The sequence below is a fragment of the Panulirus ornatus genome, chromosome 43, assembly GCF_036320965.1.
Source record: "Panulirus ornatus isolate Po-2019 chromosome 43, ASM3632096v1, whole genome shotgun sequence".
Taxonomy (NCBI): domain Eukaryota; kingdom Metazoa; phylum Arthropoda; class Malacostraca; order Decapoda; family Palinuridae; genus Panulirus; species Panulirus ornatus.
Genome location: NC_092266.1, coordinates 18,340,716 through 18,357,313, shown reverse-complemented (window position 1 = coordinate 18,357,313; position 16,598 = coordinate 18,340,716). Strand labels below are relative to the sequence as shown.

At 39.1% G+C, this 16,598-nt stretch overlaps 1 protein-coding gene across 4 annotated transcripts in view; it reads right to left on the bottom strand.

Annotated features, from left to right (window-relative positions):
- The window catches only part of LOC139762355 (uncharacterized), a 63,182-nt gene that overhangs the window by 21,294 nt on the left and 25,290 nt on the right, over positions 1 to 16,598 (bottom strand). For all 4 annotated transcript variants that reach the window (XM_071687112.1, XM_071687111.1, XM_071687113.1 and 1 more), the window contains exon 9: positions 9,385 to 9,488. In XM_071687112.1, the coding sequence (XP_071543213.1) occupies positions 9,385 to 9,488 (104 nt within the window). The remainder of the gene's footprint in view (positions 1 to 9,384; positions 9,489 to 16,598) is intronic.

Sequence of the window (16,598 nt, the reverse complement as noted above, 5' to 3'; positions counted from 1 at the left end):
CTTTCCCTTGTCTCTTCTTCCCTTTCACTAACCTCTCTAAATTTCACTTAAGGCCCAGCCTTGATATAGCTTTTTATCTGTGACTCAAGCCTTGAAAAGAAAAGAAAAAAAAAAGTAGTAGTAGTCCTCAGGAATCTTCTACCCCTACAACCCAGGTGAGCCCAGGCTGCTGGGTTGGGTCACTGGTCATCCAAGCTATTCAAAGCTACAGCAATGAGGCCTATGTTGCCATCACAGGCTGGCTGGTCTGGTACACTTTATAAATGCTTGTCCTATGCTCTCTCAAACTTCTCCACTGTGCATCCCATGGTGTTTCTGAAGACTGCTGACATGGTGTTCACACATCTTGGGCCCTGAATGCTTAAGGGGTTCTCTGCTTTTGCAAAAATATCATTTCTTATTTTCAGAGGTAGGGTTTTACAAAGTCTTCTATGCTTGTTGTGCCATTGGGTAGTTATTCTTGAGTGTAAGATGGTCAACTATCTTAAAGGATCTTGGTTCAGATGAAGATATACCTCTCCTGTCTGTGCACCACTGAGTACAACCTCAGTGATTTCAGCCATTCCCAGTAATTGGGTTACTTTAACATGTTACGATGGGCTGTGAAAGCTATCTGAACAATTTCCAAATTTGTATTTTTGCTTGCTTTGTAGGATTATGTTAAAACACAGCAACATTCTATTCATGGCAGAATCAATGCCTTAAAGAGCATTATCAGTGGTGTATCTGCCCTTGTCCTAAAACTTCACAGAACCATCCTGTCATCCTTCATGAGGAGGCAACTGTTGTTTTAGTGTGTACATTGAAGGCCAGGTCGACAGACAATGTTACTCTAAGGTCTTTCATATAATTCTGTTGATTTATGGTGGTGTCTGTGTCCATCTAGTATTGTTTTGTTTCTAATTTCTTCATCCTCCTCATATCAAGAGGAGTTAGAACTTGACCCCTGTGAAAAGAATGTTGTTCTAACAGGCACACTGGTCTTCAATAATGTCTTTTTGTAGCCTTTCAATGTCCTCTCCTGACATGATTTTCAAATTCATTCTAGTATCATCTGCAAGGCATATGAAGATGTGACTAGTGTTTGCATCATTGTCAGATACACGAATGATGAACATGAGAGGCACAGTTCCTTGGGGGACTGAGCCTTTAATTATGGAGGCACTGGAAATGGTATGGTTTACAACTAAGTGTTGATATTCCTAGGTTAAAAATTGCAGGTACATATCCCAAATTTTCCAGTTTTTACCATCTTAAGCATTTTATGAGATATGGTCACATTCATTAAATGCTTTTGAGGAGTCTGGTTAATCACATTAACATTCTGTTTGTTCTCCAGAGCCACATCAGTTTTATTACAAAGATCAAACAACTGAGACGGGTAAGATCTTCCTGCCCTGAAAATATGTCTTGGATTAACTCGATTGTTCATTTTCAATACTCAGTCTGTTTGCCTCTCAGGGCTCTCTTGAAGATTTTTATACCATGTGATGCTTTGATGCTTTCTTTTCACTGGTATTTGTCTCTTGCATGCATGGAGCATCTACATGATCATGTCTTTATCATGCTCCTCCTCTGTTTTGGTACTCAGTAGGGTTTCCAATTGTGTTGCAGCCATACCACTTATTATATCTTCCCACCTTATCCAATAACTATCACAAGTGAACTTTTTGTGTTTTACCCAGACTGTCATTCTCATCTTCACCACAGCATGGCATAGCCTGGGGTTTGGTTGGTGGGTGATGTCTGGGACTGTTGTCTCTGGCAGTTTATCCTTAAAGTCTCTGCTGAGTAGCAGCCAGCTTGAGAATGCATTGGCAATGTGATGGACAAACAGTGTTGAGAGAGAGAGAGAGAGAGAGAGAGAGAGAGAGAGAGAGAGAGAGAGAGAGAGAGAGAGAGAGAGAGAGAGAGAGAGAGGAGAGAGAGAGAGGAGAGAGAGAGAGGAGAGAGAGAGAGGAGAGAGAGAGAGGCGAGAGAGAGAGAGAGAGAGAGAGAGAGAGAGAGAGAGAGAGAGAGAGAGAGAGAGAGAGAGAGAGAGAGAGAGAGAGATAATGTTTCAAAACCAATGAGATTGCCAGTCTGGGAAAGTGAAGATCGAAATGTCTGAAGGTCTAGTAGTCCTGACAGTGTTGTTTTTTGGATGTAAAATGTGGGCTCTACATAAAAATGTACAGAAAAGGTGAATGTGTTAAACATGAAATGTTTATAGACATAATGTGGTGTCAGAAGGGTTGACTGAATAAGATTATGACAGGATATGAGTAAAGTGTGGTAATATGAAGAGTCTGGTTCAATGAGTTGAACAAGAAATGCTGAAATTGTTTGAGCATGTGGAGAGAATGAGTGTGGAGAAAAGAAGGTATATGTGTCCGAAGCAAAAGGGACAAGGAAAAAAGAAAACTGCACTGGAGATGGAAGGATGGAGTGAAGAAGGTCTTGAAAACTCAGGGTTTGTACATACAAGAGGGTGTAAGATGTACAGAGGATAGAATGAATTTGAGCAATGTGGCAGGCAGGGGGCAACATACTGTCATGGGAATGAACCAGGGCATATGAAGCACTCAAAGAAAATCATGGAAAGTTCCTTGAGGCCTGGTTATGCATAGGTGCTCTGTTTTCGGCACATTGCATGTGATGGCTAGAGAGTGGATGTGAGCAAATGAGACCAATTTTTTGTCTGTTCAGGCACTACCTCACTTAAGCAGGAAATGGCATACATTTATGAAACTATATACATATAAACAGCAATGCTGTTTCCTGTGGGGTGGGGTGGCACCAGGAATGGATTGAAGACAAGCATATATTAATACGTACGAAGAATGTGTATGTGTATGAATGTGTATGAAAAAATGTGTGTATGTATTTTTATTATTACATGACAGCTAGAGACTGAGTGTGAACGAATGGGGCCTTTGTTGTCTTTCCTAGTGCTACCTCGCGCACATGAGGGGGGAGGGGGTTGTTATTCCATATGTGGCGAGGTAGCGATGGGAATGAATAAAGGCAGACAGTGTGAATTGTGTGCATGTGTATATATGTATGTGTCTGTGAGTGTATATATATGTGTACATTGAGATGTATGGGTATGTATATTTGCGTGTGTGGACGTGTATGTATATACATGTGTATGGGGATGGGTTGGGCCATTTCTTTCGTCTGTTTCCTTGCGCTTCCTCGCAAACGCGGGAGACAGCGACAAAGCAAAATAATAAAAATAAATACATGTGTATGTATGTATATGTCTGTGTACATGTATGTTTATGTGTATATGTATATGTATGTATGTGGACGTTTTAGTATATATATGTGTATATGAGTGGATGGGTCATTCTTCGTCTGCTTCCTGGTGCTACCTCGCTGACATGGGAGACAACGATCAAGTATTTTTTTTTTCTTTTTTTTTATACTTTGTCGCTGTCTCCCGCGTTTGCGAGGTAGCGCAAGGAAACAGACGAAAGAAATGGCCCAACCCCCCCCCCATACACATGTACATACACACGTCCACACACGCAAATATACATACCTACACAGCTTTCCATGGTTTACCCCAGACGCTTCACATGCCTTGATTCAATCCACTGACAGCACGTCAACCCCTGTATACCACATCGCTCCAATTCACTCTATTCCTTGCCCTCCTTTCACCCTCCTGCATGTTCAGGCCCCGATCACACAAAATCTTTTTCACTCCATCTTTCCACCTCCAATTTGGTCTCCCTCTTCTCCTCGTTCCCTCCACCTCCGACACATATATCCTCTTGGTCAATCTTTCCTCACTCATTCTCTCCATGTGCCCAAACCATTTCAAAACACCCTCTTCTGCTCTCTCAACCACGCTCTTTTTATTTCCACACATCTCTCTTGCCCTTACGTTACTTACTCGATCAAACCACCTCACACCACACATTTTCCTCAAACATCTCATTTCCAGCACGTCCATCCTCCTGCGCACAACTCTATCCATAGCCCACGCCTCGCAACCAAACAACATTGTTGGAACCACTATTCCTTCAAACATACCCATTTTTGCTTTCCGAGATAATGTTCTCGACTTCCACACATTTTTCAAGGCTCCCAAAATTTTCGCCCCCTCCCCCACCCTATGATCCACTTCCGCTTCCATGGTTCCATCCGCTGACAGATCCACTCCCAGATATCTAAAACACTTCACTTCCTCCAGTTTTTCTCCATTCAAACTCACCTCCCAATTGACTTGACCCTCAACCCTACTGTACCTAATAACCTTGCTCTTATTCACATTTACTCTTAACTTTCTTCTTCCACACACTTTACCAAACTCAGTCACCAGCTTCTGCAGTTTCTCACATGAATCAGCCACCAGCGCTGTATCATCAGCGAACAACAACTGACTCACTTCCCAAGCTCTCTCATCCCCAACAGACTTCATACTTGCCCCTCTTTCCAGGACTCTTGCATTTACCTCCCTAACAACCCCATCCATAAACAAATTAAACAACCATGGAGACATCACACACCCCTGCCGCAAACCTACATTCACTGAGAACCAATCACTTTCCTCTCTTCCTACACGTACACATGCCTTACATCCTCGATAAAAACTTTTCACTGCTTCTAACAACTTGCCTCCCACACCATATATTCTTAATACCTTCCACAGAGCATCTCTATCAACTCTATCATATGCCTTCTCCAGATCCATAAATGCTACATACAAATCCATTATTATACGATCAAGTATAATAAAACATAATAAAAATATTTATTTATTTATTTATTTATTTATCTTGCTTTGTCGCTGTCTCCCGCGTTAGCGAGGTAGCGCAAGGAAACAGACGAAAGAATGGCCCAACCCACCCACATACACATGTATATACATACACATTCACACGCGCAAACATACATACCTATACATCTCAATGTACACATACATATACACACACAGACATATACATATATACACCTGTACATAATTCATAGTCTGCCTTTATTCATTCCCACTGCCACCTCGCCACACATGGAATAACAACCCCCTCCCCTCTCATGTGCGCGAGGTAGCGCTAGGAAAGACAACAAAGGCCCCATTCGTTCACACTCAGTCTCTAGCTGTCATGTAATAATAAAAATACATACACACATTTTTTCATACACATTCGTCATTTCCCACCTTAGCGAGGTAGCATAAAGAACAGAGGACTGAGCCTTAGAGGGATTATCCATACTTCGTCCCCGTCTCTGTTTCTTCTTTTGGAAAATCAAAAACAGGAGGGGAAGATTTCCAGCCCCGTTCCCTCTTCTTTTAGTTGCCTTCTATGACACACAGGGAATACATGGGAAGTATTCTTTCTCCCCTATTCCCAGGGATAATATACCTATACATATATTCTATTTTATATTTACTTATTTTACTTTGTCGCTGTCTCCCGCGTTAGCAAGGTAGCGCAAGGAAAAAGACGAAAGAACGGCCCAACTCACCCACACAATGTATATATACATACACATCCACGCATGCAATATATACATACCTATACATCTCACCGTATACATACATATACACACACAGACATATACATATATACACATGTACATAATTCATAGTCTGCCTTTATTCATTCCCATCGCCGCCCTGCCACACATGAAAATAACAACCCCCTCCCCCCAAATGTGCACGAGGTAGTACTAGGAAAAGACAACAAAGGCCACTTTCATTCACATTCAGTCTCTAGCTGTCATGTAATAATGCACTGAAACCACAGCTCCCTTTCCACATCCAGGCCCCACAGAACTTTCCATGGTTTACCCCAGACACTTCACATGCCCTGGTTCAATCCATTGACAGCAGGTCGACCCCGGTATACCACATCGTTCCAATTCACTCTATTCCTTGCACGCCTTTCACCCTCCTGCATGTTCAGGCCCCGATCACTCAAAATCTTTTTCACTCCATCTTTCCATCTCCAATTTGGTCTCCCACTTCTCCTCATTCCCTCCACCTCGGACACATATATCCTCTAAGTCAATCTTTCCTCACTCATTCTCTCCATGTGACCAAACCATTTCAACACACCCTCTTCTGCTCTCTCAACCACGCTCTTTTTATTACCTCACATCTCTCTCTTACCCTATTATTACTTACTCGATCAAACCACCTCATACCACATATTGTCCTCAAACATCTCATTTCCAGCACATCCACCCTCCTGCGCACAACTCTATCCATAGCCAACGCCTTGCAACCACATAACATTGTTGGAACCACTATTCCTTCAAACATACCCATTTTTGCTTTCCGAGATAATGTTCTCAACTTCCACACATTCTTCAACGCTCCCAGAACTTTCGTCCCCTCCCCCACCCTATGATTCACTTCCGCTTCCATCGTTCCATCTGCTGCTAAATCCACTCCCAGATATCTAAAACACTTTACTTCCTCCAGTTTTTTCCATTCAAACTTACCTCTCAATTGACTTGTCCCTCAACCCTACTGTACCTAATAACCTTGCTCTTATCCACATTTACTCTCAGCTTTCTTCTTTCACACACTTTACCAAACTCAGTCACCAGCTTCTGCAGTTTCTCACATGAATCAGCCACCAGCGCTGTATCATCAGTGAACAACAACTGACTCACTTCCCAAGCTCTCTCATCCACAACAGACTGCATACTTGCCCCTCTTTCCAAAACTCTTGGATTCACCTCCCTAACAACCCCATCCATAAACAAATTAAACAACCATGGAGACATCACACATCCCTGCCGCAAACCTACATTCATTGAGAACCAATCACTTTCCTCTCTTTCTACACGTCCACATGCCTTACATCCTCGATAGAAACTTTTCACTGCTTCTAACAACTTGCCTCCCACACCATATATTCTTAATATGTTCCACAGAGAATCTCTATCAACTCTATCATATGCCTTCTCTACATCTTTTTTATCATTATCATATTTAACTGCTGTTTCCCGCATCAGTGAGGTTGCACAAGGAAACATGAAGAGAGGCCCAACCACTCATATACACATATATATGCATAAACGCCCATACACGCACATATACATACACATCAACGTATACATACATATACATATACAGAAACATACATATATACACATGTATATATTCTTACTTGCTCCCTTCATCAATTCCCATTGCTACCCCACCACACAGGAAATACCACCCCTACAGCGAGGTATTGCCAGGAAAAGAAAAAAAAAAGCCACATTTGCTCACACTCAGTCTCAAGCTGTCATGTGTAATGCACCGAAACCACAGCTCCCTATCCACATCCAGGCCCCACAAACCTTCCCATGGTTTACATATCTGTATCATTGTCAACTATATTGTGTGAACTCAAGACTTAATTTCTTGGACAATCTGCCAATAAGTGCATTTTCTAGACAAGTGATGGGCAACACATCATGCGGCTAGCACTCAAATACTTCTTCAAGCACTAGTAAAAGAGGAAGTAAAAGAACCTTCAATGTACTTTGTCTATAGAAACTTGCAAGGATAAACTTTCAAGTGATGAATGACCTAAGAAGACAACCTGATGAAAAAATGGTGGCATTCAAATAAAAGGAATATGCTTGGAATCAATGTCAATGTCACTGACAAAAGTGACAGAGGTGGACTTCTAAAAAATTAAGAATAAATAAAGAAAACAATCATCTTACAAGAAAGATGATGGATGTTCATCCAACAAGTGTTCAAAAACTCCTTGTCAGAAAGACAAATGATGATGGTTACACAGATATGTATGTTCTCTTACAGATAACCAATATTCAATTGCAAAGAGAAATCAGAGGACTTCTAAATAATACACAATATTATCATCTGATCATCAGTTATAATGGAAAGCATGATGTTTGTGATGTAAGTTCACCTGACAACAGGAATTTGAGTCTATCTTAATATGTGTTTGTCCATGAAATCTCTCAACTTAAAGGAATGATTATAAATAAATTGGGAAAACAAGGATCACGACAGCCTTTCAGCTCATAGAAGCTTTGTAGAGGAAACATAGAATTTGACCCTAAACCACTATCATGTCAAAATAAAGTTCTGCTTCAGAGTTAAGAAAATTAACTACAAATCTATGTTAGAGATACTTTGCTAAATGGTGACTTTAAAATCATGTTTTCTTCAGTGGAAAATATATACAATTTTCCATCTGCCAGCACCACAGCTTTATTAAATCACAAAGTTTCCTCTCACTCGTAAGTTCTTAAACCTTGTTCTTTCTGGCAAGGTTTCTCCTTTTCCATAAACAGGAATTATTCCTTCCAGCAGACAAGGCTCTTAAACTTTTGACTCCTTGCAACAGAGAGAGACTTTTTACTGCCACTGAGATTTGGCCTATCTGCAAGTTGGTACGAATCTTTCCTGCTGCCAAGTTTTTGCTTCACAAATCAACAAGTTTATAAGTCTTCCTCATACATCATAAGGACTCTCTCCTGATGTCAATCTTTTTCCCCATTCACAAATGAATTAGTTTTTTTTAGAGGATATTCAATTCCAGCCAATACTGCCCTCCTCTTTGGAGTATGATCAATCTTGTGGTATGCTAGAGATTGACTTGGTGACATTAAGACTGCAGCACAGTTCGCACACTAACTGAATTAAATTGTTCTGATGCTAATTCAGAAGTTTTCAAGGTGGAATGGGTCGGTTACAAATCTATTTCTGATGGAAACTGGTTCACTGGTGGACCAAGAAGTACTGTTCCAAAGTACAGAACCAACCCTTACAAGTTCAAAACTCATCTCTATTTTGATACCTGTTGCATACAAAGGATAATCCACCACCGTTGTACCTTACATAATGAATGAACACTCCTTCATTAAATGCCTTTTTGCTTTTGTATTCAAATTTTCAGTTAAGAATATATGATCTTCCTGAGATTTGTTTCTAGTATCTTCATAAAGAAAATCCAAGAACATTTCAATTAATTTCATGAAATAAAAAGTACCTGAGATGCACTTATCATCAAACAAACAACAATTTTAGCCACTCTCATTTCAATTATAACTCCTCTTTTCTCAATACTGTACCCCCCTTATGGATAATCAAATTTTTTTCTTCTAAGTCAATCAGCAAAATATTCTTCTTACCCTTCAAAATAAGATATAAATGAAAGTTTCTTTGAAATAAAGAATAAGAGCAGTGCAACTGCTGTATACAAATGAAAATAACAAATCTTCAAAGGGTACTTCTAATCACATAAGAGTCACTACCTGGTTTATAACTAGTCTGTCATGCACCACACCCACTATAAGAGTTTTTCAGGCACTTCCAAGAAGCAACAGTGCAAAACTACAATCAATTAACACACAGATGCAAAATAATGATAACTACTCTTAATACATGACAAAAATAAATCATAATAATAAACAGCCTACTTCCAGTGCAACAGCTAGGTGCTGTTTCCTTTCCTCCAGCTGCAGCTTAGTGATGGTGAGTTCTGCTCGCTGACGCAACAGCCGTTCCCTCACTGCCAGAGCCTCTGCATGCACAATGACAATTTAATGAAATAATATCTAACCATGTCATTATAGGAAACTAATGTTCATGCTTATGACAACATGCAAATATCAATTATCACAAATGTACATACATACACACAGTATAAACACTCATACCAAGCATACAGACAATCATATAATACACACACTCACACATACACACACACACACACACACAAACACAGCAGTGTTGATCATGGAGAGGTGTTAAGGAAATGACAGAGAAGAACAAAGTGATGCAGAGAAAGAAATAAAGAAGATAAGCATGGGGAAGTGAAGGCAGCACAAGGAAAAAATAAATGAAGTAGCATGGGGGAAGGAACAAGGACATCCAGTAGTACAGTGCTGGACATGCACTCCCATTCTTATAAAATGGTGACTGATTTCCTTTTATATATACACCATGATAATGCCTTATTGAGTAGCAAATCCCACCAAAAGGCCCCATTGATTTTTGAGGGGAAATTTATCTGTAAGCTGTCAAATATATCTATTTTTCAATATTTACAAATCTCTGGATATATAACTGTATACACTACACAAAGCATTCTGTTTCTTCCAATGCATGAGGCTTTTGGCGGTAAAATATTTTCTTCAATACTTTCTATCTGCTTTTAAAATCCATCATCTTGTATCAATATCTTCTTCCTTTTATACTGTATAACTGAAATTCTTTCGATCATACTAGTTCAAGTGTTCCAATCCCGCAATCTGACTTGTAAGGCTATTCTGGATTCTCTCAAGCTTACCAATTTCACCCTGCTTAGAAGGTGATCATATAACACAGCTCAATTTAATTTTGCTTTTTATATACACAATGAACATATTCATTGTCACCTTTTTATTTCTAACTGTGAAAGCACCTGTGTCTTTCAGTTTTACCATACCTATATACATTCATATCATTTATCACCAATGAGGTAGGCAGTAGCTGGTAGGTAGCCACCAATCATGGAGGTACATTATCAATTCTAACCGTCTGGTATTGGGAGAATGTGATGGCTGAGTAGTAAGCCAAAAATTCAGTGGTCGTCAAGTTACACTTATCTGATCCAGGTTGCTGTCTTTTCTTTTTGCCTCACGTGGACTGCTGGCATTCTGTTCATAAACATGTGACACATAACACTTGACAATGCTGAACTCACACAACTCATTCTTCATAACTCTAGATCTTTCCTGTGGTGAGCACTATGTGCTAGCCCTGCCTTTTGTCAAAAGGGAAGGAGGAATAAACAGTAGTAATAGGTAGGAACATTAGACAGGAGAATCAAGTGGGAGTATTTAGTAAAAATAATAGTTTGGAACATTAGGTAGATACATAAAGTCGTAGTTGGCAGGAACATTAGACTGAGGCCTCAGAAAACACTGCTAGAGATGCCCTCTGCCAGTGGCCTGTTAAGGGTGAGGCACTGAAGGGTAAAATGTGACACTGGAGTTCTCCAGTTATGGAGACTATTATACCATGGCCAGCCCCTTGAGGGAATTCCTGAAGGGAAATGGCATCAGATATACAGATAGATATATATCACCAATGCAATGCCTGTGTAAGATAAACAAGCTCATCAGGAAGAAAGAAACAAGTCATTCTTTCCTGTGAGAAGCATCTTTCCATGTCCTTTTCTCTTATCAGGAGCTATCTGGCATCATCCATGATCTTCTCTGCCCCTCACTTAGCAGTGAACTGGGCCAACAGAAAGGTGATACTATAATTTTCCTTGTATTTTTTATTACTTTCAAATGCCAATCTTACATTACATAAGGGGAATATTTGTTTTCGATATCAATATCTATAGATAATGCAGGAAACGGTGTGTGTGTGTGTGTGTGTGTGTGTGTGTGTGTGTGTGTGTGTGATACATACATACAGGATATATATGTCAGCAGTGGAGGGAACAAGGAGTACAAGGAGACCAAAATGGAGATAGAAGGATGGAGTGAAAAAATGTTTGAGTGACTGAGGCCAGAACATGCAGGAGAGTGAAAGGCATGCATGGGACAGAGTTAACTAGAACAATGTGATATACTGGGGTTGTACTGTCGATGGACCAAACCAGGGAATTTGAAGTGTCAGGGGTAAACCACAAAAAGGTTTCTGGGGCCTGGATATGGATAGGGAGCTGTGATTCCAGTGCACTACACATGACAACTAGAGAATGGATGAAAATGGATGTGGCTTTTCTTTGTCTGTTCCTGGTACTAACTCACTAGCACAGAATATATATATATATATATATATATATATATATATATATATATATATATATATATATATATATTCTTTCTTTTCTTTCAAACTATCCGCCATTTCCCGCATCAGCGAGGTAGCATTAAGAACAGAGGACTGGGCCTTTGAGGGAATACCCTCACCTGGCCCAATTCTCTGTTCCTTCTTTTGGAAAATTGAAAAAAAAAAAAAAAAAAAAAAAAAAGGGCTAGTGATGTCACAGTGGCTGTTTCATTTGTTTATGGAATTGTTAGTAAGGGAGATGAATAAGGGGGTCTTCGAGAGAGGATCAGGTCTGCAGTCTGACCCTCCCATCCAGTTACTGTTTGCTTATGACACTGTATTAGCAGTGACCATGCCATCTTTGTAGGAAAAAAATACAAAAAAAAAAAAAATCAAATCCAGACTTACATTCCACTAAATTCTCTGGAGAATACTTCACATTTTCCACTGTGGTCATTCTAAGCTTCTGGTGTTTTAATTTCCTCACTTGAAATCAAAAGATTTGGAACCAATAAAGAACATAGTGGGGTGGCTACATCAAAACAAAGTATAAGGTAGCTGTTATATTGTGGCAACTGATGCTTGAGTTGTATTGAGGTACAATCAGAGGTCATTTCAGAAAATCAAGTAAAAATCCTGTATCGGTATAGTGAATAAATGAAACAGGCCAAGTGATGAAACAATGAATTCTGTCAGGATATAAAGGTTTAAATAGTGATAAGATAGAAGAAAGTTCAAGAAATGGGGTGCCATGAATGTAGAGCTCCTTCCCCATATTTCAAAAATAATTTAATACAAATAGGTAATTACCAATTCTCAAGATTCAACACAGTACTTACAATGTAAGTCATGAAAAACTCACCAGCAAAAGGCAATGATACTTATCCAACATCTCTTGAAGACTAGAACAAGAGTAATTAGTTGCCATTAAGAAACAATGGCCAACAAGTCGAAACGGTTAGGCAAGCAAATGTAAATAAAAAGGGAAGGATGATGGCTTAGTGCAACCTTACCTCACAGTGTGATACTATAAGCCTAAGTGGGGATGCTTTCTTGCCACTATGTTCTATGAATGAGCATCTGCCTGTCTCAAGTGTCTTATATGGTTTAAGGGGGCAAATCCTCATGGATACATCCCATTTCAGGGAAATAATAGTGTTTTAATCCCTCACCAAGCAAGTGCTTTCTCAGATTCTCACAGAGCTCTGGGCTTGTGAGAAAAGTTAGCACATACAATAAATGATAAAGGAAGTTTCAAAATAATTTTTAATAAGAAAAACCAATGTACAAATGTTGGAATGAGTATTTCAATTTAGAAATACAAAAAGGATGATGATCTCCAGTTCAGGGTCTTAGTCCCAAGAAATTCAGATTCAATTTTTCAGAGTACAGATATAACTCTTTCAGGTGGGAATTTCCTGTTTCTAATTGTTTTTGCATTTATGTATGTCCTATAAATATGCCACATACTACACAAGACATTTCAAAAACATTTATCTATTACACTTACCCTAAATTCTATTTTTCAAAGGTGCAGTGGAAACTAAGGTAGTTTGGTGATTACAATGATGAAATGCAGAAGGCTAGATGCTGGATCGTCACCATTATAAGGGTAAAACATGGCACAATCCACAGAAAAAAAAAAAAAAAAGCTGAGAAAAGGATAGAGCGCTACCACCTTGAATACAATTTTGGAAACTTATGCACCAGTTTGGAGGGAATCTTAACTGTGCTGGCATTTAGAGTTTGGATATTTTAAGACTACGGGGATCTACCTATACATACAAAAAACACATACATATGTACACATACTGCCTTACCATGCAGTACACAGGGTTTAAAAATTTCTTTGACAACATAAACTGGGAGACTAAGTTCATAATGAAGGGTTTGGAAAAAGGGTAACTTTCAATCAAAAGTAAATATGAAAAAAAAGATGTGGTTTAATAAGATGTAACTAGGCAAAAGTGCTCAGGGAAGTACCAAGGAGATACAGATGGTGTTACAGACAGCCAGCATTTGAAAGGTATAAAAGTGCAAGGAATGAAGTTAGAAAAATAAAAAATAAGGAACAAAGAAACTTTGAAAAGAATATTGTAGACAAGGCAGGAGATAATCCAAAACTTTTCCATATATGAATCAGGAGTAAACTGTCAGTTAAAGGGCAGCTAACAAGGTTTAAGGGCACAGATAGAAGAGCAGCAATGGATAATGTAAAGATGTGCTCAGAGATGAATAATAAGTTCAAAGTGTTTTCACTGTAGAAGACATTATAGGTCCAACACTGGTGGGATGGAATAAACTGGAGTATTGAGGTGCACTGAAATTTCCAGAAAAGAAATAAACTGACTGCCAAAAGGCCTTGATACATATAAAGCTTGTGGCCCTGACAAAATTTTCCATATGTGCTGAAGAGGTGCACAAATATGCTTGACAGGCTACTTGAAATATGTCACTGTGACAAGGTAAAGTGCCCAAGGAGTGGAAGAAGGTAAATGTCATAACTATTTTCAAGAAAGATCGGAAAAGTTGAACTACACACCTGTCCCTCTGATGGGTATGTTCTGCAAACCACTGTAAAAGATAATCAAAGAGTAAATGGACGACTGTTTGCAAAGGGAAAACTACCAAAACGAGTGACAAAATAGGTTCAAGAAAAGATCATATGCTACAAACACGTTAAGACTTCCACCAAAAAAGGTGACCTTTAAAAAAAAAGAAAAAAAAGAAAGAAAAAAAAAGGATGAATTATGTCAATGAACAGCCAGAAAGCATATGATGATGAGGCATACTGAGGACTGGTAAAGAAGCTGGATTTTCAGGTGGAAATGAGGATAAAACTCCTTCACTGGATAGAAAAGTAACTCAGTTGAAAGAGACAGAGGACAATTATCAGAGGAGCCTTCTCAAAATGGTTTGGTTACCAGAAGCATGCTACAGGGGTCAGTCACAGAACCACTGCTCTTCCTGATCTATGAAAATTTCCTGCCAAATGGAATGAATTCATACCTAAGAATGTTTACAGATGATGCCAAGGTCATGATAGAAGTTATGAGGGCTGCAGTTACTTACAAGGAAAATTAAGCAAAAGACCTATAGTTGTTCTGACACAATGTTGATGAAAATCAACCTAAGTAAATCCAAAGTAAGTAGGGACAAAGAGAAAGATACCCTCAGTATGAACATTATCTGGAAGGATACATATCCTTACCTCCCTCTTTGCTATAGGCCCCTGTACTTGTATCCTCTTTCTTCCCTCCTCCATACCCATATATGTAACAACAGCTGCCTCTTCTCCTCGCACATTCATCATTTCTTCAAAACATTCTTTCCATCTTCCTTTCACTTCCTCCTCTTGATTCAGCTATTCCCCTTCCTTACTTCTCACATCAACATCTCCACTCTTACATCCAACTCTTCCCTTTTTCATCTCCTTCCAATATAGTTTCTTATTATTCGAAAACTTTTCACATAACTTTCTTTCAAAATCTTTATCTAGTCTTTCTTTGCTTTCCTCTATCAGCTTAACATTCCACTTACATATTTTGTATTCTTCCCTCCTCCTTTGCTGAACTTCTAATGGTACATTTCTACTGAGCAACCTTCCATATGCCTTCTTCTCTTCCACAGCATTTCTAATCTCTTCTGTCCACCATGCATTGCCCATTTTATTCCTGTATCTCACTTCCTAACATCCAACTACTGATTCTACAACCTTTTCTAGTATTTCTCTAAACATTTCAAACACCTCATTCGCACATGACTGCATTCCTACATTCACTGCACTTCTATCTAAGCTTTCAGTTACCTTCCTTTCATACTTCTCCCTGTATTTTCCCTGATTCATCTTCTTGCTTAACAACACCTTTACCTCTCAATTCTTCCTTACACCATACCTCCACTTTTCCCTGATCCTCATTTCCACAAAATCCACAAAATGGTCAGTCTCCAAAGAATCCTGTCAGCACAGCCTTTCTCAATCTTTCATCCACTGCCACACAGTCAATCAAAGTCTTCTGTTCTTCTCTTCCATCATTCCTCATCCATGTATATCTGTGGATCATCTTGTGCTGAAAAAAAAGGTGCTCACAAGGAATAAACCCCTCTCAACATTAAAAGTGTTAAGGTAAAAATTCTTTTCCTAAATCTATCTCATGTCAAAGAATGATATTACAAGTCAATACAACATGCCATAATTCTAGTGTCACTAGCCTAAAATGTCATAAGTCAGTGTTGTCACTTGAGGCCCTAGAGAATTCATAAATAAGAACTAACACAAACATGCACAAACATAAACACACACTTACATGAATCTATCTCTTACAGTCTTACACACATATATGGAACACTTGGGATCAGAACCCAGGTGCTGATGTTTCTCACCCTATTCTAAATCTCCTGCAGTTGCAATGAGCCATATATAGACACATTGTTACCAACAGCAATAATTCACCCTCATAAACCTCATAGCTGTCAGTTACCCTAAAAACACCATGGTGAAAGAACTCATATCAAAACACATATCTGGCAGCTGCGAGAAAGATGCTCATGCAACTGGCCAATGCAAACATAAACGCTTAATAACATGGGAAGTAAAAAGATGCAATTGTGACAGAAAGAAGTGATATAGAGGAATATGATGAGGATGAAGAAGGCAAAGTTTTATTAGGGCACTAAGATGACAGTTAATATGCAGAAATAGGCTTACAGCCAGGCCAACAAACTATTGCATTACTAAGGAAACTGAAAGGGATTACAGCTGTTAGGGATTCTTTTTTTGATGTTTGATGTCTTTTCACATGATGGTGATCTAATTCATTTTTTCATTTTCATTTCTTTTTGAAAAACATTAGGCCAAGCTTAG